The 22438-nt window shown below is 33.8% G+C and overlaps 1 protein-coding gene across 1 annotated transcript; it reads left to right on the top strand.

Moving 5' to 3' along the window:
• The first annotated feature begins 1357 nt into the window (after positions 1-1357).
• On the top strand, positions 1358-22204 carry LOC148303945 (forkhead box protein O-like). The gene is made up of 8 exons (XM_088269105.1): positions 1358-1411; positions 10343-10525; positions 11441-11544; positions 15526-15762; positions 18558-18708; positions 19963-20122; positions 20484-20662; positions 21767-22204. The coding sequence occupies exons 1-8, from the start codon at positions 1358-1360 to the stop codon at positions 22013-22015; spliced, it is 1317 nt and encodes a 438-aa protein (XP_088125231.1). The 3' UTR covers positions 22016-22204.
• The last annotated feature ends 234 nt before the right edge of the window (positions 22205-22438 follow it).

Below are 22438 nucleotides of genomic sequence, written 5' to 3'. Positions count from 1 at the left end.
GCGAAGAATGTTTGCAAATTGTATCGGGTTGTTGTCCCGTGGTTAGTATCGCGGTCTCTTGAGTCAGAGTTTCTCGGTTCGAACCAACTCTACCACAATTTGATACCTATTTCTAATAATGAGCCGCTTAGGCTCACAGAAATAGTATGAAATCGACTTTTTTTTGTAAATAGTAAAAACACAAATATAAAAAATAATTAAATGCAGATTGGTGTGACGTTCTATTCTCTGCCTTCCCCTGTAGAGAAGCGGCGTGATGGTAATTTAGTTAGTTAATTCGTTCCTCGCCAATAAAAATACTATTTTTTAACGTTTATTCAAATAAAACTACATGCTTATAAATTGTTAAAAATCGGAACCACCCGGGATGAGATTTGGATTTACATAAAACATATTTTTAAATAACTGTTTTTATTATTTTTAAACTTATGATAAATAATTTAATCTTTTTTTAGGCATTTGATTTTGCTAACGCTTCAAAATTTGGTCAAAACGTGATACACTAATCATTGATTAAATTTGTAAATTGCAAAATAAATTCAACAAAGATTTATTTTCAATTAATCTGGGTGTCTGTGGTTTATTTTTCACATTTACCTTCCCTATCTTTACTATCCTACCTGCAGACAAGACTCTAATAGAGGCTTTGCGGGTTCATCCTTTTAAAAAATAAAATAAATAAAAACTGCATACCCACCTTTTTATCAGGGTGATGCTTCTCAATGTACGATGCAACAGTTTCCCTTATTGCGCCAAAAAATGATATTCCGCTACATTTTCCACTCACCATGCGAAATGTCACCCGTTAAAGCCCAGTATTCATTCAATAGCAACCTAATTTTCATTAAACCCAGTTTGCATTTGACGTAATTGAATTTCTCCTTAATATACCGTTTTTGTGTTGAAAAATAACAATAAAATAACTTTTCTTCGAAATAAATATTTGGTTTTGAGAAGATTAGAGTTATTGAAAGATTGGGACTAAAAAATATAAAAATATTGTTTCAATACATATTCTAAAAACAAAACAAAAATTAATTTTGTATGTATGCTTAAAAACAAGGCGTATCATAACGTCGGTTTCTATGCGTTGCCGGAAGCCAACTGAATTTTACTTATGCGAGTGTGGCCTTAAGGGAGCATTTTTTTCAGTTTTCTTCGCTTTGCGATTACTCGCTATAGAGGTGCTCGTTGTGAGAGGTTCCACTCTATTCTCATCGGCTTGTCAAGAAAATCGCTCCTGCTCCAGTCACGCCGCTATCTAATATGCTAAATAACGCTCGGAAGACATTCTTCGTAATCTTTCAGTAACTCGCGTAATTCGATTTGTCACTTGCGTTGACAGCATAATTTTAAGATGAAGGCTCTCACCCACGCAAAGCGCCCCCTCCCTTTCCCCACTCACCCCGATGTCAGGAGAACCAGCCTTCCGACAGATGTGATGAACGCCCAAATTAAAAGCTGTCCTTCTTGCTCAATTAAAATTATATTCGTCAATTTAACTCGGGTGTTAAATTCGTACTTGAAAAGATTTACAAGTCCATATTAACAAACTCCCGCTAAGAATGCTTCCGCAGCGGTACCGGCACGAGCCCGGCTTGACTTGTCACAATCGGAATAATTCATTTATTCGTTCTTATCTCTGGGCTTTCCACCAGTATTACTTAACTATCTTACTTATGAACGCATCTAATGATAAAATTATATTTTTAATGTTTTCTAGTTTATGACTTTCAAATAAACTTGTTTAATAGATTTATATTATCCACTGACACTTCGTGATGGAATTGCATTTTTAATATATTATTAGATTAAAACCAATATTTTTAGCTTTCCCACTTTATTTTTATTTGACCAGCGACCGGGTTTCGTCGTTACCGACATCAGTCTGATGATGTCGGTAACGACGAAACCCGGTCGCTGGTCAAATAAAAATAAAGTGGAAAAGCTAAAAATATTGGTTTTAATCTAATAATATATTAAATAAACTTGTTTTTCATTCTCGTCTGTAAAAAAATGCAAATTTTCATTAGTTTTCTTTTTGGTTTTCCAAAATTTAAAATGCCTTCTTAAACAAATTAGACCATTAAGTTTAACGTTCGATTTTCGTCTGTTATTTTCAAAAAATGTTCATTTGTTTTATTTTATTTCTTTAAAATAAAACTTTGGTTCCAATTTTGCAGACAAAAATATCTCTTGATATTTTTACGTAACTGAGAGTTGCTCAATAGCGTTTTTTTAATTATCAATTGCAACGGATTGTTACTTTGATAATATCGCTCACTCCTTTCAAGAACGTCATAAATCAAAAAACGTAAATTTCCAGTTGTGCATGTTTTCAGAATGCCCAGAAATTGTACTATATCCCAGCAAAAGAAGCATATTTTAAACTTAATATTTACCCGCTACAGGGCAAAAAGTGTTGTTTTTGCATTTTGAAGAAAATGTATTGTTTAGTTATTTTTTTAAATACACTAAATATTTTTCAAATGGAGAAAAAACATTCAGGTTTTACCTAAAAATATCTGTTGCACAGTAACAAGTTCAATAAGTGGCTTGATATTTATTTTTAAAAAATTGTATTATATTTTTGAACTTAAAAAACGTTCTCCTGAAAAATCAAGTTTTTTGATTTATGACGTTCTTGAAAGGAGTGGGCGATATGTAAAACAAATATTTACAATGTGCTATTAAAGGTTTTATCTATTTACACGTACTTTTAAATTGTCTGCCATCAATTTCGTTACTACTTACTTTGCATCCATTACGTTCTAATGCATGACTCCTTTTTTCAGAATTGCGGTAATTCTTGGGGTAACCAACAATACCACAAAAAACACGGTTTTTATTATTCATGTCGCATGTAAATGATTGGCCGTTTAAGTGGAGACATTCATTTGGACGTTCAATAAATCAGTGGCGAGCTTCGATGTTTCCGAGTATTATTTTAATATTTCAGTTACTGTACCGAATTTAAAATGTCCTCACGTAAAGCGAGCTAAGTGATTTTTTAAACTTGTACTGTCACACCCAGTAAAAAATCGCTCATAAATAATATATATTCAGTGGCGTGGTGCCAAGCTCTTGATTGGCGGACTAGAATCATTCTAACAAGGGGCAAATTTATTTTTATATGACCTCTCGGACGGGTGGAAGTTATAGTATTGAGGGTGTGGTATCCTATCTTAATACGAGCCAAACTTTTAAAGTTTTTCAAAGTATACAACTTACGTAGTTCCAATAATCTAAATCAACGGATGCCCTTACTTTAATAAGTATTCGTATGTTTCTCTTTTTTTGTAATTATACATCAAAATTACTTGCGTTTTATAGTATTTCGTGGCTTACCGTACAGCAAGAACAAAAAAAGCGTGACTTAATATGTTTTAGAAAAAAACTCTGCATTTTCAGAAAATAAAGTATATTTATCATATGTATTGGCTTGTTATCTTTAAATATTTTTAAACATAACTAAATATCATAATTATTTTCTTTCGGATGCAAATACAAATGTGTTTTTTTTTCCTCCATTTAGTCCCAAAAATCATCTGTAGTTTCCTATTTCATAATTACATTCAATGCAAGGTAATATTTTGCTTAAAACCTGAGAAAGTAAAACTAATTTTTTTATTAATTTAATGTACGTAAAAAAAAATCCTAATTTTGCTCACTTTACATTTCAATTCATATTTAAACTTTCGAAAGGGCAGTTATGCACTCGCTTTCAAAATACATATTCGTATGAAATTATGAAAGTATGTACATTTTTAATCACTTATTCTCCTCCAACTTCATCCAAAGTCATTTGAATGTGTTAAAGTCGCTAAGATAATGTGAAATCTGCGCCTTTTACGACTTTGAAAGTTGCCATCAATTAAAAATAACTTAAAACACTTTTCCCAAGACATAATTCTTCATCTCGGGGCGGGGCGGATAGCACTAAGAGTAGAACATTTAGGCGATAATTCACGCAGAGCTCGGATTAACGATAGTTATTAACGGGTGAGTATTTCTGAAATACATATATCTGGTGGAAGATTGAAACGGGAAAAAGTTTTTCACGGTGGCGTTAGCAAGTTTCCCCGTGAATATGTCTATCGTAGGATTCCTGGCGCCTGCTTTCGACCCGAAAAAGAGAAATCACCCAAAAAAGCTCTATCAACTGGCGAACTTTTATAATCTCTACCTCCGCCCTCCGTACGGCGAGTCTCGCCCGAATTCGGACCCGGACTTACGACCTTTCGATCATTTGACACATCGCGATGATATCTGCGGGCGTGTAGCACTTTTGTTAAGGTATACTTAGGTATTTATTTCATAGGTACATTTAGAAAGAGAACTTTTCCCGTGCCGAGAGAAAATATATTTAGGACTTTATTGAAGTATTTTATTTCAATATATATAAATATTGAATCAATTTTATACATAGTGTTTTTCTTACCAAGGTAAAACGTTATATCTATCTAATTATGCTCATTTTAACTAATTTGGATGTGAAATTCAAAAGAAGAAATTATCATATTCTTTTGAGACGTTTACAAATATTTCAATTCAATACTTTTTGTAGGTTATTGTTTGAAAATTGAGCAGAGTAGGAGTCAAACCTAAGGCCTCTGATTTTAAATCTGCAACACTAACCACAAGACTACTACCCGAAGGTATACTACCATACAATACACACACACACACACACACACGCATATATATATATATATATATATATATATATATATATATATATATATATATATATATATATATATATATATATATATATATATATATATATATATATATATATATATATATATATATATATATATATATATATATATATATATATATATATATATATATATATATATATATATATATATATAGCGCGAATAGATTTTCAAAAAGACGAATGTCTTAACGTAAAATAGGTACTGTTTCGTCGGGCGAGAGAGGAAGGGGTGAGGGGAGACAATTCATCAATAGGATAGTTTCCTCTTAGCGCGGCGCGCCTTTACCTTCCTTCTAAGGGACCTAGGTGCTGTGGCGCCGCCGCGGGGTCTGAGGGCGGGGGGCGGGGAGGGGGTAAGATAAAGCAAGGAAAAACTTAGGTGAGAGATAGTGCACTGCCTCTATCATTTTATATTTCCCTGGTAACGTTTGAATTAATCGGCGGGCGGGCGGGGGGTTATCTATACTACTTGGATATTTGGGTCAAATCTGGAAATATCCGACTAATCCTGTTACAGAGACGCCTTGTACCCATTCTTCAGGAGAACAAAAAAACTCGGCGTCGTGGGTAAAGTGCTCTCTCGGGATATTTTATGATGTCTGTATTCAGTTACAACCGTCTCATATACTCTGTCCTACTGTGTGTTTACTTACATTAAGTAAAAAGTTCTGCGTACCTTTGCCGAGATTTATCGGAGAAACTATACATTTTTCGGTTTTTGTTATATTGAGGATTGATGATGCCCACTATTTTATTACATTTTAGTCATTACTTTTTCTCGTGTACCTACTACCAGCTTCATTTTATCCGCCTCCGTAGTGTAATGGTCAGCACGCTCGGCTACTGTACTTGAGGTCCCAGCTTTGAATCCCATGGGGGAGTCAAATAAATACAGTAAACCTCCCTATGACATTGAGATAAGTACGTGAGAGAAAGTTTTGTAGGGTAAATGTTTTTGAATTGTATTTAAATTTATAATGACTCATTTTGATTATTTCAACTATTAAAAAAATATAATTTTAACTACTTACCCCTTATAACATTCCCTTCGATAACGCAGTACCTATCGCAACGTTATAGAGAGGTTTACTGTAAAAGTATTTTTTTACTCTTATGTTTATTCAATATTATCCTGGACTGGTACCTGAAGCGGAGGGCTGATCACCTTCCCTTCATGTGTTAACGATCAAGATAACACGTTTATATGGTGCAGTGCCCTATGCACCATCGGGTGCGGATGAGGGTTTGAATGAATTAATTAATTATCATAGTTATAATTACACGCCCTGTGCATTCATGCCATTTAATTTGTAGAAGAATATAAAATAACATTTCTAATTAACGGAAAAATACATCTGACCTATGATATTCTTCACTTGGTTGATTAAAAAAATGTCAATTCCATGAAATCAGACAATGCCTCGATGTAACCCTTACTTCTTTTAATTATTTCCGGTCAATCAGCTGACGCAATCCATCTCGATGGAAAAATAGTTGTTATAAAGGTCAAACATTAAATCTATTTACAACATTTGAGTGTGTCCAAGTACTTTTTCACAAATCTGGATTATCTCCAATTATAGGAGTTATTTTAATTATATTTTTGACATCTCATCATGTTGAGTATCAAAAAATTATGTGAAAAATAACTCCTATAATTGAAGATAGTCCAGATTTGCAAACAAGTATTTGGACATACTCAAAATGTTGTAATTAAATTAACTGGTCAAATTATAAGCTATAATATAACTTAATGAAATGGACATTTTCTAGTGTTTCACATGTATGTGATTATAATCCAGGATTCGGACCCCACAAAAAATTAAGGTTCTGCTCAATAAAAAGCTTCTTTCATCTCACCAATAGATGTCTCTAGTGAAATTCTAGTGATTCAAGCACTGGGTTTCGAAATTGGACCGTATATTCCATATATTCATATAACTTCCAAGAATTTGAATAGTGTGGTTGTCAATTATGGGTAGAATTGGTGAATGCTACACGTGTGTAAAGTGATCGCTTAAACCAGCCTATGATGGTCGTAAGCCCCGTAAATGCCCAGACTTCCATATTCTTCTTTTTCGTATTATTTATTGATTAGGCGTTTAATTTGTAGAACTCTATTTGAATTTATGTATTAATTTTCAAAGTCCCGTAAATGCCCAGACTTTCATATTCTTCATATGTTTGTCAAAAAATAATATTAATTTTATTTGTGAGTATGAAGTATACGCGTATTTTGCTATCACCGACTCTCACAAAAAGTTTTATCAGAACACCATTGCTATTAATTTCCACATTCCTATAGAAATATGAATCTCCTTTCTTCCTCCCGAATATAAATATGATATCACCATGGAATAAAGATTACTCCGACAATTCTCCGACACCTTTTGCGTGATTTGATAAGTGATGTGTTCTACATTTGTCTCATTTCACTTTTTCTTTGACGAAACTTTAAAAACTCCCGGTAAATAACCGGTATTAGAGTCGCACACATGAATTTTTACGACACTTTCTTATTTGTTTTATCTGCTTGTCTTATGGGTACTTCTGTTTAATGATAAGATAAAACGGTTTTGTTTAACTACTTCCGAAATCGACATAATGTTATTAAAATTTGCAAATAGTTTGGCCGACAAACCATTTTTTACTTTCCAATACAAATGTATATATATATATATATATATATATATATATATATATATATATATATATATATATATATATATATATATATATATATATATATATGTATAAATATAAATATATATATATATACATTTATATATATATATATATATATATATATATATATATATATATATATATATATATATATAATACATAGTTTCTTCCATTTTTAATCTGTCGCCGGCGGAGGTAAGAGGGAAAATAATAATATGGACCAAAAGTAAAATAAAATAATGGGTAAATGATCAAGAGTTGATATTGCAACATTTTTATATTTTTACTTTTACTTTTTTTCTTTTCTTGTGTTTATATCATGTTAAACTCCATAAAAATAATGAAAAGGTATGGAAAATAAACTCCACCTACAAGCCACATAAGGGAGATAATAAATATGATTTATTGTGTATGTACTGATGATGCATTTTTATCAGTTAGCAGGTAATCTTTACATAATTAAACTATTTTAGTAAACACCAATGACAATATTTATAACACGCAAAAAATTCAAACATGTAAAAAAAAAAATTGATGCAAATATCCGCCGGAAACTAAATAAATGAAGCGTGGCTCGCTCAGCTGCCGGCTCCGGGCGCTCGAGGGACCATGGTAATGACCACTCATAGCAATCTTAACTGAAGACTATTTCGTTATAACAGCCCTCGCGCTTCGTGGTATCTGGTAGACCTTCGACCAGCTACACATCTCCGGTACATCATATCACGCCAATCCTGTAAATTCCCGAGCCGTTTTACAATCCGATCACTGTACGCAGCCCCCGTGAGACATAAACCCGCCTTTATTGCCTACATATTGTTTGGAACGGTGATCACGGATATTAACTTTGTGGTCGAAACATTATTTGCTTTGAATAGTAAAAGGGTCCTAAAAGTCGACCGTTAAAGGCACTTTTATGTCTTGCGGGTTAAAACAATGGCCGAACGTTGGCATATATTAAACGGAATTCATGACGACTGCGATATTAAAAATTTTATACTTACGCGAGCAAAAGAAACTATAAAGGTTATTAATCGTAAAACGACACAGAAGATGGGAATCTGAACGACAGTTTTGTTTTTTGTTTTATGTAACGCCTCTCGGGTCCATTTGTATATTCGTTCGTAAACTAAGTACTTTTCATAATCTACCACTAGATCGATATGATTCGACATCATTATCTTAATAATAAATAATAAATCCCTTACCGCACCCCAATGGTGCATAGGGCACTGCTTCATATAAACGCAGTGTTATCTCGATCGATTACACATGAAGGAAAGGTGATCAGCCCTCCACTTCAGGTACCAGTCCAGTGTAATATTAAATAAATATTAGAGTGAAAAAATCACTTATATTTATTAAACCCCCCTGGGAATCGAACCCAGGACCTCCAGAACGGTAGCCGAGCATGCTGACCATTACACTACGGAGGCGGACTTATCTTAATAGCTTCTTCTTTTTCCTAGCTTCATCCCAACTTATCTTCTTTATAGACTGCTCAAGTCAGCTTTCCTCGTCCTTGTCAGGTTGTGGGTCCTTCTACCATGAGCAACGTCTCCTAGGCCATGCTTTCGAATCATATTATATTTCTGTATCATCCATGAATTTTTCGGCCTCACTTTAGATGTCTTTAGAGAAAGATCCATGGCGATTATTGTCTGATTAATAGCTCAATGTGAAAAATTTTAAATTGAAATTTATTCATATTTTTCCAGCTCTGTAAAATTGGCTATCCTTGAAATAATTCGCATTATAAGTACAAGACTTCTTTATTTTACAAAAATCTGAAAAATCACATCGATATTTTAACAAAATGTTTCTTCATCGACTTAATAAATTAGTACCATGATTATAATTTCCGTTCTTGTCTCTATGGGGGACTCTATCGAGTAATATTTAAAAGCTTTGAATGCCCTAGTGCATTTAATTCCGGCGATTTTCCTTAATACAGTAAGGTGGATTATTTAAAGGTATAAATGATTTATAGCAAAATGAACTTCGGGGCAGAGAGAATGTTCATATAAGCACTTGAAATAAATTTTACAAACTTCTGCAATTCTGCAATTTTGTCGGTGTAAAGGAATCCATAAAATATAAAATTTTGTCACTAAAAATGGTATGGGGTTATTTGAAATGTTTGAATTTAGCATCCATTTTAGTATTACCTGAACAGAGGAGTTTTATTTACGATCATTTATTGCGTAAGTTTTTACAATGGCAATAATTGACAGTAGTTTCCTCAGCGGTGGATGGAAATACTATTTTCTATATAAACTGAAATATACGTTTATTCAAATTCACACAGACATCGGCGTTTTTTAAAAGGAACATTTTACATCAAAATATGATTCGAAAAAATAAAATACATCCAGATTTTTGAAGAGATAAATTCTTGGCATGCTCAATATTACATCTTACAAAAAAAACTCAAAATGGCATATGATTTTTTGCATATTTACATTCAGATTATTCTGGAAAGACATTGTGTTTTTGATCAATTAGTTTTTGCATTAATAAAAATATATCATTGACCGTCATAGGCTTGGTTTAGTGATCACTTTACACACATGTAACATTCACCAATTCTACTCATGATTGACATCAATTTTTGGAACTTCTAGATATCTAGATCAATTTTGTGACATTAGTACATCTGTGTTCAAACAGCCATCTATTTTGGAATAGGGAAAGCTTTTACTAAGCGAAGACTCTTTCTATTTGTATGCAAGGTCCGAATCTTGGATTAAATTCACATACTTGAGCTCCGCCAGATGATTTTCAATTTTTTTATGTATTAAAAAAATTTATGTAACAATAATAATGATACGTACATGATACATAAGTACTAGCAGTAGCACAGAAAGGTTTATCATAACAGTTCGTTTATATCTGCTAAATACATTCATTAACGTATGTATTTTTTTCCAGAACTCAATCAGACACAACCTCTCTCTGCACAACCGCTTTATGCGCGTGCAAAACGAAGGAACTGGAAAGTCTTCCTGGTGGATGATCAACCCTGATGCCAAACCCGGCAAGTCAGTGCGCAGGCGGGCAGCTTCAATGGAGACATCCAAGTTTGAGAAGCGCAGGGGTCGAGCCAAGAAAAAGGTTACCTTTTTTAATTTAACTTTTAATCGATGAACTATTTATTATAAATCTATTGTGAGACGTTTTGTTGATGTCGTCAACGCCAATATCAAACACCGTATCTGAAAATAAATCTAATTTTTTTAAAGATGAGGAAGGGGTAGCCGCGTTTTTTTTCAATTACTGTAAGAAATGTGAAATGTGAAAAAATCTATAAAAATAAAAATAATAATGAATCCATAATAAACAATATAGGTGTAATTATTTTATTGTAAAACCTTTTTACTGTAAATTGTTATTTTATCTATTGTATGTAATGTATATAATCTAATAATAAAATACACAAATAACATAAAAATATGAAATTGTATTAACATGCAAGTATTTCGGCTCAACACAGGCATTGCCCAAAGAGCCGTAATACATTTAGTAAAAAAAAAATGTATGTATCCTTGAAATAAATATGACAATGACTCAAGCCTCCTTTACAAAATTGAAATACATACATGCTTGATTTATCCAACACTGATTTCGAATTAAAAAATACAGAGATTTATTGACATTTAACCTATGTACGAGTATATTGTCAACTTTTTGTTCAAACTTGAAGGATAGGATAGTAATAAAAATAATTATTTTATAAATCTTCCCTTACTTAATATCAATTATTAACACAGTTTTAACCTGTATGAAACCATTTTTCGCCCATATCTTTCTTCAACTGACGCCAAAATTTTTCTAAAACGCTTTTTGTTATATCTTTATACCAACATACGTTAAATAATTTATTTTTATTAAATTAGTGGGTAATTTTGAAATAATTTAATTACAAACTGATATATTTGCTAGTACGCTTTCCAGCAAGTAAAATAATAAACGCCCTTAATGAAACATGTACCTACCACTTGAAATCAAAAACGTTTATATTAAATTTAGGTTGAAGCTATGAGAAGTGGAATACCGGCAGACACGACTCCAAGCCCGAGTAGTTCAGTTTCGGAAGGCCTAGATATGTTTCCCGACTCACCGCCCATCCACAGGTATAATATCACCTACTTAAATCATATTTCACATTTACAAAGAAGAAAAAAAATCGATGAACGTGTATACTTTGTTGTGAAACCCTTAGCAAATGAGAATAGTTATTACAGTATTTTCTATCAATTTTAATATTTTTTTTTCATTTTTCGGCACTCGAATGGACCGCACTAAAGTGATACATTTACTTATATGTCGCATTTATTTTACTGACGTTTTGATTCAACTGTTTGCCGGAATTCTGCATTGATGCATTGTTAATCTAATGTTGAATTTTGCTCGTAAATTAAATATATTTTGAGAAGTCGTAACTCAGAAACCGATAAAATGAGTTATTATATATACTATGCCCTTAAGCATCATTTGTACTATCAACAGTCAAAAATGAAAAACGAATGAATTTAATAAACTGTCGAAACGTGCGTTTTTCAACACTCTGAAAAATAAACATTACAAAATATTAAAATTAAATTAAAATTAAAATAATCGTACCAAATTTCAAAATTGCATTTTGAAAAATGCACTAATTCAAATAACATGCTTTTAATTATGAATTAATGTAGTTGACTACTTATCTATTACGTTGTTACAAAAAAACATGCCTTGTGCTTTTAATCTACGTAAATAATAGACGATAGTTATGACTATTTTTAAAATGATAAATAAAGACGATTTGAAAATAAATTAATAAATAAAAACGTCATGATTTCATTAATTGATTCGACAGTAATTTTGTGGTTATAATATTCATTTTTAATTAAATTTTCTTTTGGTAAATATCACTTTTTCGTTAAATCTATTGCGACTCGTGTTTCGATACGTCCCGCATCATTTGGTGCGGAATGCATCAAACACGTGTTACAATAGAATTTCGAAGCACATTGTAGTATATGTACCAAGTCAATTAAAAATGAGAAATCATGATTTTAGTGTTTCATATAAAGATATTGATTACCTTACTATTTAAATAACAATCGGTATTTACAAAAAATACTCTCTTATAAAGTAGTGTTTCTACAGATCAGTTTTATTCGTTGGATCTGTCAACGCAGTTCGCAGTTCTCTCATTTGTGTTATACTAATATCTGGATTGATTTAATTACTTCATTGCATTTTATTTGCCGAATATTTTGGCATACTCCGAAATGTTTCATTCTAATTATATCACTTTAAAAGCAGCCAATCTGGTTTCAGCTTAGATTTAAAATGCTATCCTGAGAACAAATCGTCATTCTTCTGACGTCACCGAATTTAGGAATCGTATTTTCGACAACCTTCTATGTCCTGTATCGAAAACGCCAACAAAATTTTAATATCATCCAAAACATTTGCTTGCCTATGGGTTTTCCACCAAAGATACACGTGGTAGATTTTTAAAATATGTGAATTAATAGACAATTAAAGTTATTTGGTTCTCATTTAATTTTAGCTTCTTTTAATTCACATATATGCACTTATATCGTAAGCAATTTAGTTTTATATCTTAGATTATTTTGAACTGGTAGAATTTATTTCGTAATAAAATTATTTTTGATTTAGGTCAGACAATAAAGGTGATTTTACACGTCTAGACGTACTATATTTAAGTAGCTACTAGTTTTATTAGGAATTGTAGTTTAATATTCAATACTATAATATATTTGAATTATATATTTTATTCGATTAATGTGAATAAATACCTATATATATATGTAATGTTTTTTTTCCAAAATTTAGGTACTTTGCATTTAATGAATTATTTCTGTAATGGTTAAATCATAATCAGTTGTAATCTTGTTTAATGAATAATGAAAATATATATCTTCGGCGTTTTTCAGTCAGCTTTCCACTGTAGTTTGAGTTGAAAATTATACCTTTAATAATTAAATCACGAGTGCCCTTATTCGTTGAGTTCGTTTGTACACTCTGCATACTTAATTTGCGTGTTCCCTAAGCACACAATCAATCAAAAATATTATTGAATGAGGTCATTATTTGCACGTCAAGGTCTACATCCCAAGGGTTCATATACATGTACATTCAACTCGTGTGGAAATATGCCTCTATAGTACTTATCACCAACGCTCGCAACTATTTATCAATTACCGGCTGTACCCGGCCACGCATTGCTGTGACTCAGTCTGCTCAAATGAAAAAAAATATGAAAATATAAAGCCACACACTGAATTTCGCAATACCATACTTGTTACGCAATGAAAATATTAAAAATCATTGAAAATGAATGTGACGGTAGCTGTTATAAAACACGCTTTCCGCTATGGCTAATGTTTGGTATTGCGTGTGTTGTTATATTCAACAGATGGCGCTGCCATTGTGTTAAAAATGTGTTTCACCTGATACAGCCAAGAAAACACTCAAATTAAAATGTTAAGTTGTGTCGAAATTTTAAAACAATCTTTGAATTTCTTTAGGAAATTTTAGAGTTTGAAAAACCGATAATTTAATATTGTTTTTATATATTTAAAATATCTTATACATTTTATTACAGTTCAAACCGATGAATGTTAAATTAAAAATTAAAGCTTACATTAGGTTAAATCCTCGTTCCATGGTCCATCTCTATTGACCTTTGCATAAACTATGACCCATAGAGAACGTTTTTCATCCCACGACTTCCTTTCAACTAATCAATTTCCTCACGTTCAACAGAATAAGTGAGAAATATCTCCAAACACACCCCGCCACCTTTGTATTTCTGTGATTTAGCTAACCGACTTCCTGCGTAGCCAGTTTTCAGGAATACTTTAAATATGTCCATATTTCAGAATAAAGTAATGCAACCGTATTGTTCGGGAAATGTGATTGGGGTATTTATGAACTTCGATTTGCACCGGTAGATTTGAAGAATTAAGGTGCTAGGATTTTTGCATGTTTTTTTAATAGAGAATAGTTTTTTTACCTAATACATGTTTTTTTCTCATCCTATGATAACTTCGTGCTAATTGGTATTATTATATTTTGTAACTGTTAAAATAATTCATTATTTTACAGATACTGCAACGATTTGCTTAAAAGTATCGAAACATAGTTTTTTTATTGACATTTATTCTACTTTAAACATTTTACTTACATTGATATATATGTATATTTATAAAAATAGATTTTTTTAAAGTACGTCCCGCCTTCGTAGTGTAATGGTCAGCACGCTCGGCTACCGTACTGGAAATCCCGGGTTCGATTCCCAGGGTGGATCAAATAAATTAAGTGATATTTTCACTCTTATATTTATTTAATATTACCCTGGTCTGGTCTTTCATCACCTTTCCTTCATGTGTTAAAAGTCTAAATAATACTGCGTTCATATGATGCGGTGTCCTTTGCACGATCGGTGCAGATAAGGGTTTGAAGCATAGTTAATTAATAAAATTTGAAAAATAAAATAATATTAAAAAATACTATTATGACATTAATTATATAAAACATTAAACCTTGAGTGTAAGTCCCTCTCCAAGCACAAGAGCTCAGTCTCTTTTTTTGTAGAAACTATAAATTCTAAAACTATTAATTTGCCATATGTAGGTATAAATGTTTAGAAATTGTATTATGTTGTTCTTAAAAATTTAACTTTATTATTTAAAAAAAATATTAAAAAATAAAAATAAATCGTGGATACAATTTTGATGAACATATTATTGAATTCAATTAAACAAAAGCCAAAGTACTAGCGAGTTATAACTGATTTTCTTCCATGGCCTGAGGTACACGCCTTTTTTATCGTCCGATTGAAGAATATCAAACGTCAATAAATTGTTTATAATTTGCACTATGTTATCGCAGGATGAGTAAATTAATTTTGTATTTAAATTACTAAGTAGTATTGCATTTTTGTTTTGTTTCTTTTTATTTCGTTGCCGCTTCTGCTCGCCGCGTTGCCTCCTACAACACCCGCGACGTCATCGCTCGCCAACGCTCGCCACCTTCCCTCGCGGCATTGCCATCGACCCCTCGGCCGGTATGCGCTCCTGGTCGCGCGGAATATCCAGCTCCGCCCAGAGCGGCTTCCTGCCCTCGTCGGGCCTGTCCCCGCTGGGCGGCGAGTACCGCGCGCGAGCGTCCTCCAACGCCTCGTCCTGCGGGCGGCTGTCCCCCATACCCTCGGTGTTCGGGGGCGAGACCGATTGGGGCTCGCAGGACTACCCCCCGCCCGCGGGAGCGGATCAGTTGGCTGGAAACTTGGCCGATGCCATGAACCTTCAGGGAAGTGATCCCTACCTCAATTCGTAAGTATTTTTAGCTCTTAAGAACTACCATCCGCATCCATACTACATATCGCTTATTCCTTCCAAGAACGTCGTAAATCAAAAATCGTCAATTTTTAGCAATTTGTGCATGTTGTCGGAATGCCCAGAAAATGTACTATATCCCAGCAAAAGAGGCATATTTTTGACTTAATATTTACCCGTTACAGGGCAGAAAATGCTGTTTTTGGATTTTGAAGGAAAGGCATTGTTTAATTCTCTTTTTAAATATACTAAATATTTTTCAAATGGAGAAAAAACCAGTTTTTTGATTTATGACGTTCTTGAAAGGAGTGAGCGATATATTAATTTTTCATATGCATATGTTATGGCACGATGCATGAAATACACTCATTTTGTTGTTAGCATTTTCTATATTTGTGGAGGTCCTCACTAAAACGTTACATTTCCATTATAAATGATTTTATATAATCAGGAATTATAGCTTGTAAAACTGTTACGTTTTGGTGGTATTAAATTATTCCATATTAGTTTTGTCGCAGCTTTAATTAAGATTTCGATAGAATACATTTAACAGAACAGATTTGCATTTAAATGACTTTTTCTGCAATATTGGAAATGTAAGTTTTTGGTGAGGACCTCTACATTTATTATCTCTGCATATTCGTAGTTAGAGCGGAGATCTGCAAGATATATACGCAAGTATTGAGGATTATTACTACGTAGGTTGCTACTTAAGTTTTGAGATATGGCAGCACCAGTGTGAATATGTGAAATTTGACATTGTCACCGTAAAGTTTGCCATTTTTTATGGTAAACGTACTCAGAACGTTTTGTCATACGAGTGATAGTTGTGTTGTTTACAGATACCTACTGAAAAACAATAGAGCCATTTTCTATTATAAATATTTGTTTTTACTTGTCTATCTTTAAAACTTAGATGCAACCTACTTAGTATACATTTATCCACATAAAATGTACACACTTCGAGTACAACATTTCAAACACTTACCAACAAATAAAATGCATTTTATGTGTTGTGCCAAAAGTGATAAATGACTATATCATTTTACTCGAATCTTTATATTTGTAACAAATGTCAAAAATCCTTTGTCTTGTTGTTTGTGGCATGTGTTATTTAATTATTGAAACCTAGTATTTTGCATGTTCGCATTTTTAATCATATAAGGTACCTGGTTTTGAAAAATTAATTATGGTACATATGTGTAATATGGTAAGATTATTTCAGAAACTCAATTAATCCATCTCATTTCCATGTATTTTTTTCATATGTTATCTATTTCACAAGCTTGCGTCAGTCAAAATATTATAAAATAAATGTATGTACACTTATTACGGTAATGTTGATTCTTTATCGTTTGAATCCAGTATCACCGTGGTCATCGTGCATTTATATGTTACCATCTTTTCATTATATGTTATTATTTATGTACATATATACTCGTACCTGTCGCAAGTGTTTTTACCTTTCATTTTATCCATTATTTCATGGTATTTTCTATCACATTTCCATTGTTAAAATTACATAATCTTTTTAAAAAAGGTATTTCATTTATTTTGTTGGACTACTTTAAACAGCCAATACCGGGTTATGAATCGTGTTAAATAATAAGACTTCCATATTTCCTTTGTACAAAATGATGCTTCGTCTCTTTTATTGAGATATCGAATACATCTGGGCATCATGTTCTCAGGTGTAAGATTTAGTGTTTGAGATCAGTCAGAGATATAAATCAATCTGATCAATTGGTCAAATTAGAAGTATATATGTCATTTAAAATAATATTTCAGGCGTCTCCTAATTAATTGGTGAAAATAAAATAAGGTGTCGGGTTGTGGTCCCGTGGTAGTGTCGCGGACTCAGAGTTTCTCGGTTCGAACCCACTCTACCACAATTTGATACCTATTCTAATAATGAGCCGCTCAGGCTCACAGAAATAGTATAAAATTGAAATATTTTTTGTAAATAATAAAAACACAAATATTTATCTTTTCGTATCTAATAAAAAACAATTCGAAAGAATTATAATCAAAGAAAAACTATTTACTGCAAACGTTTCTCACACATGGTAGATCTATATATCAGTTTCAATTGAGATTTGAAAGCAGTTATCGATATAGTATATTTTATACAACTTTCAAAAATTAAGATAAATTTCACTATAGAAAGAATAGAAAACTTTACCAAGTGTATAAAGAGTGACTTAAGCCACTCAATACCAGATCTTGAGCCCTGTGAATCCCAGATCTCCATATTTCCTTCGTTTTAAAACATCTCTTGCCTGCATTTGGATATCTAAAATATTTTAATAATATTTTTTTAAATATACGTTAATTTTCATATTTTCTATTTAGTGAAAAAATTAAAAATGGAAGCTCCTCAAGAGAAGCCGGACTGATCACAGGTTCCCAAACTTTTTTAGTCTGGCGCCCCCAAATCAAAATTTGTCGTCATAGGGGAACATAAAATCGCCAGAATAAAAAATATATCTTACTTCTTATCACTCCTACCTGTCTCTTTAGGCTTCTTATGCCTTAAGTCTTAGAACGCCTATAAGAGGGCGTTATCGGTCACTTTGAGAAACACTGCACTTGAAGAAGGTTCGCCATGTTGTGTCCTTGTTTGGTTTAAGGTACCAATGTCCTTCACTGTTTTAACGTGTACGATACCACCCCTCGTGAGTTTCCTTTTGAACTAGCTCTGATCCGATATCGGATAGGCCCTCACCCAGGCTTCTTTTCATTACTGGGAGAAAACCACAATTGTTGCTAATGTTTTTTTTTTTCGTGTTTAGGTTTCCCAGCAGCTTAAGTAACGGCCCGTCGGGCCCCCTGCCTCCGTACCCGGGGGGCGCAGCCTACGGACGCGGCTTCCTGGCGCACGGCTGCAGTCTCCATGGCCTGCAACCGTGCGGCTGTATGCATCGCCCCATGCACCATGGAGAGGTATATCTAAAAACATATGCAGGTAATTTTACGATAGCCCCCCATGTGTCACGCGATGGTGTATCTGAGGGGCAATTTCCGCGGTAACACCGAATATTACGCATGCGTAACACACATGGCATTGCGGCCTTGTACTGTGATAGTACTGCATGCATTTAGGGTAAGTGGCTCATTTTCATCTTGGTTTGGCATCTCTCAAGGTGTTAAACAGGGATGTGTAATGTCACCGTGGCTGTTTCATCTATACGTGGATAATTGCATGATGAACTGAAAGGTTTAAATATTGCAGCTAAAATGACTAAGTGTGCTGCTTTTTGTCTGCTGACGATGCTGTGCTTCTTGGGAACAGTAGAGAAGTATTGCAGGCGCTAGTGACGAAGGTGTGTAATGTGTGTAAGGATTGTAATTTGCCGATGAATGTTGATAAATCTAACGTCATGATTTTTGAAAGAGATAAATTTAAATCTGGGTGTAAAATAGTAGTGAATGGGATGTTTTGTAACAGGAAGATGATTTCGTACATTTGAAAAGTGTATTTTATAGGGATAGGAAGATTAATAAATACAAAGTAAAGAGAGTGAATGCTGGGGACAGAGTGGATGGTGCACTGAAATCGGCTATAGTACATAAAAACATCCAGTGAAAGCTAAATTGGCAGTACGCAACGAACTCCTGGTTTCAACCATTATTTGTGTAAGTGAAACATGGAGTTGGCCAAAGAAGGATAAAAGTAGACGGAATGAAGTGAGAATACGATCACTCGGCCGAATATGCGGCAAAACGATGTATGTTCGTATGGCGATATTAGGAACAAATGCAAGATAAGCATTATCGATAACAGAGAGATGTGTTGAAATGAATTGGGCATGTGGAACGAATGATGAAGAAAGAACAGTAAAACAAATTCAGAAGCAAATGTAGTTAAAAATAGGAGCATAGGAAGACCGAGGAAAATTTTTCACGATCAATTATTTGAAATACTTGCTAGTGGTCATCAGTAGTCGGAATATTCGGCGGATTTGTATGTACGTAGGAGGAGATGCACGAATGTGGAAAGAGGCAAAGATTTTTTACAAATACAGATTGGTATGGCGTTCTATTCTCTCTGCGGGGATGCTTAGTGATGGTCAGTCATTCAATTAATAGCATCAAACTAATTATGTTTTTTCGTTTGCTGTTACGACCGTCTCTTGAAAATATGTCGGATCGCACTGAATTTCTTTGCTTATTAATAAATACAGTTGTCTTCCGCAGAGCATGTCCCCTTCGTCGGTGCAGGTGTCCCCTTCGTACCCCTCGGAGGCGGGGGGCGCCGCATACCTGCGGGGCCGGCCCTCCTCGTGCTCCCCGCCCAGGACCCCCCTCACGCCCGGCTCGCTCATGTCCAACCAGCACCTCACGGATATGTTGCAAGGTAGGTAACTACAATTCGAAACACAATACAATACATATACATTGGCTATCTACTTTTCTTTTAGCCTTTCCCATACTGATCATCGAAAAAATACTCGTGATCCGAAGCGGGGTGCCAAAAGACCCAAGTTCAAATTTCTATGGAAATCGTAGTACGCAGCTAATCACTCAGAGTCACGATTCCACGCCCTTTTAAGCGCGCAGCCGAGAGCCGACTAAGCGAGAGTCCAAAAAATCTAGAAGTTTAAAATTTTTCAGTAGGGTGGTTGTCAATCATGGGTAGAATTGGCGAATGTTACACATGTGTAAAGTGATCTATGTTGTGATGTCAAAGATAACGTAAAAAATATTTATTTTGTCAGGCCAGGTATCCCCTATGATGAATGGGGCTCATATGGGGGCCCAACAGGAGGCCCTGGTTCCTGGTTCTACCATGATGGGGCAGCTCATGGGGGTCCTCAATAACGCCGCCCTCCTGGACGACCTCAACATCAACATCGAAACCCTGGAGCATGGAGGGTTCGACTGCAACGTAGACGAGGTAAATAGCACTCTCACATCTAACCACTTAATGCTCGGTTTTTTTTTCACAAAAATAGTATTAAAATATCAGGGTCTTTAAAAAAACAGAAGCAATAAAAAAACCAAAAAATTAACCTTAGATAAAAAAAAACAAGTCTAACTAACTGTATTTATAGATTTGGCGTTTAATTTGTAGAACTCAATTTTTTTTATGTATTAAATGTTACTGATTTTTTTTGAGTCTACTAAGTTGTATTTTATTGTTTAAAAAACATAAAAATATAATTTGTGATAATTATTTCGCCTAGTTCTGGCACTTTCAAACGATTGTCACATTCGAATGAACATTCGTTTGAAAGTTCCATAACTAGGCGAAACAATTGTCAGAAAAAAAATGTGGGTTTTTTTATACAATAAAATACAACTTAGTAGACTCAATAAATCAGTGTTTGATTTATTTAATACATAAAGTCTAACTGTAATAAGAACTTTAAAAAATAGATAAAATTTAGTCTTATATCGAAGAAAAATCTATAAAAGAACATTAATCATACAACTACTCAAAGAAAATAACCATATCCTCGAAACAACCATATCCCAAAGAATTAAAAATAATTTTTAAATCCCCAAATGCAACACAAAACAGTACCAACAAAATAACATATATTTAGGCATAAAAAATTCAACAACCGACCCTTTTGAAATTAAAAAAAATAAAGGAACAAACGCTATTAAAAAGAAACTTAACGAATACTATAAACTAAACAAGATTAAAAAAAAATAAAAAAAACAAGCCTCTCTAAGCACAAGACCTTGTCTCTTTTTTGGGAAGTTATAAAAATATATGTGCCCTTGTAATATGTATTATTCAGATATACATAAAACGAAAAAAAAAATATTTTAAAACAAAAACTAATAAAAAGCGTCAAGTAGCAACTGGGGAACTCAGTTCGGTTGTGTATATCATGTAACGCAAACGATTCGAAACGCGCGAGCAGTGCTCGGGTTGTCGCAATACGATTGACACTCCGTCCAAAAGCATTAAGTGGTTTTCGTTAACGGGTATTCTCGCACTTTTAAAATTGACTAAAATAATTAGTTTAATTTCTAGTATTTCTTCTAGGTCATTAAGCACGAGCTGTCGATGGACGGGTCCCTCGACTTCAACTTCCCTCAGCAGCACCAGCAGCAGCAGCTGCAGCAACAGCAACAGCAACAGCAAGCCCAGCAACAGCAAGCCCAGCAGGGCCAGCAGCCGATGGCGTACCACGGCGCCCTGCCCGGGGGGGCCGCGGGCGGGGAGGAGCCCCTCGGGCAGCGCCCCCCGGCCTACTCCATCGCCCCCTCGGTGCCACCCTCTTGGGTGCACTGAATCCGGGCCGCTTAGCTCAATCGGGACGTGAACGGGGAACCGCCTCCTGGGCGACTTTGTCGAGAGTCGGAAGGGGAGCTTAGCTTTAGTTTTTCTACGTTTATCGACGGGTTACCATTTACACGCGTTATTTAGGAAAATGTTCGAGAATCGTCAGTAGGCAAATATATATACACACACACATATATATATATATATATAAATATATATATATATATATATATATATATATATATATATATATATATATATATATATATATATATATATATATATAAAACCATTATCCGCACCCTATGGTGCATAGAGCACTGAATCCTATTGACGAAGTGTTATCTTGATTGTTACTTACATGAAGGCAAGTTGAAAATAAATATCAGTGATTTTACACTTTAATATTAGTGTAAAGTGTAAAATCACTTT

Source organism: Brachycentrus maculatus, unplaced genomic scaffold, assembly GCF_059751285.1.
Source record: "Brachycentrus maculatus isolate JH-2025_06_01 unplaced genomic scaffold, ASM5975128v1 h1tg000339l, whole genome shotgun sequence".
In the NCBI taxonomy this organism is placed as follows: Eukaryota; Metazoa; Arthropoda; class Insecta; order Trichoptera; family Brachycentridae; genus Brachycentrus; species Brachycentrus maculatus.
The sequence above is the reverse complement of the archived record's forward strand: the minus strand, read 5'-3'. Positions and strand labels throughout refer to the sequence as shown.

What these genes read in the sequence shown, in the direction of transcription:
- LOC148303945 (XM_088269105.1), top strand. Translation starts at nt 1,358, where the DNA reads ATGAAGGCTCTCACCCACGCAAAGCGCCCCCTCCCTTTCCCCACTCAC. An exon ending in GACTCACCGCCCATCCACAG is followed by an intron (nt 11,545 to 15,525) that starts GTATAATATCAC and finishes CGGAATATCCAG; the next exon opens with CTCCGCCCAGAGCGGCTTCC. An exon ending in GCCCCATGCACCATGGAGAG is followed by an intron (nt 18,709 to 19,962) that starts GTATATCTAAAA and finishes TGTCTTCCGCAG; the next exon opens with AGCATGTCCCCTTCGTCGGT.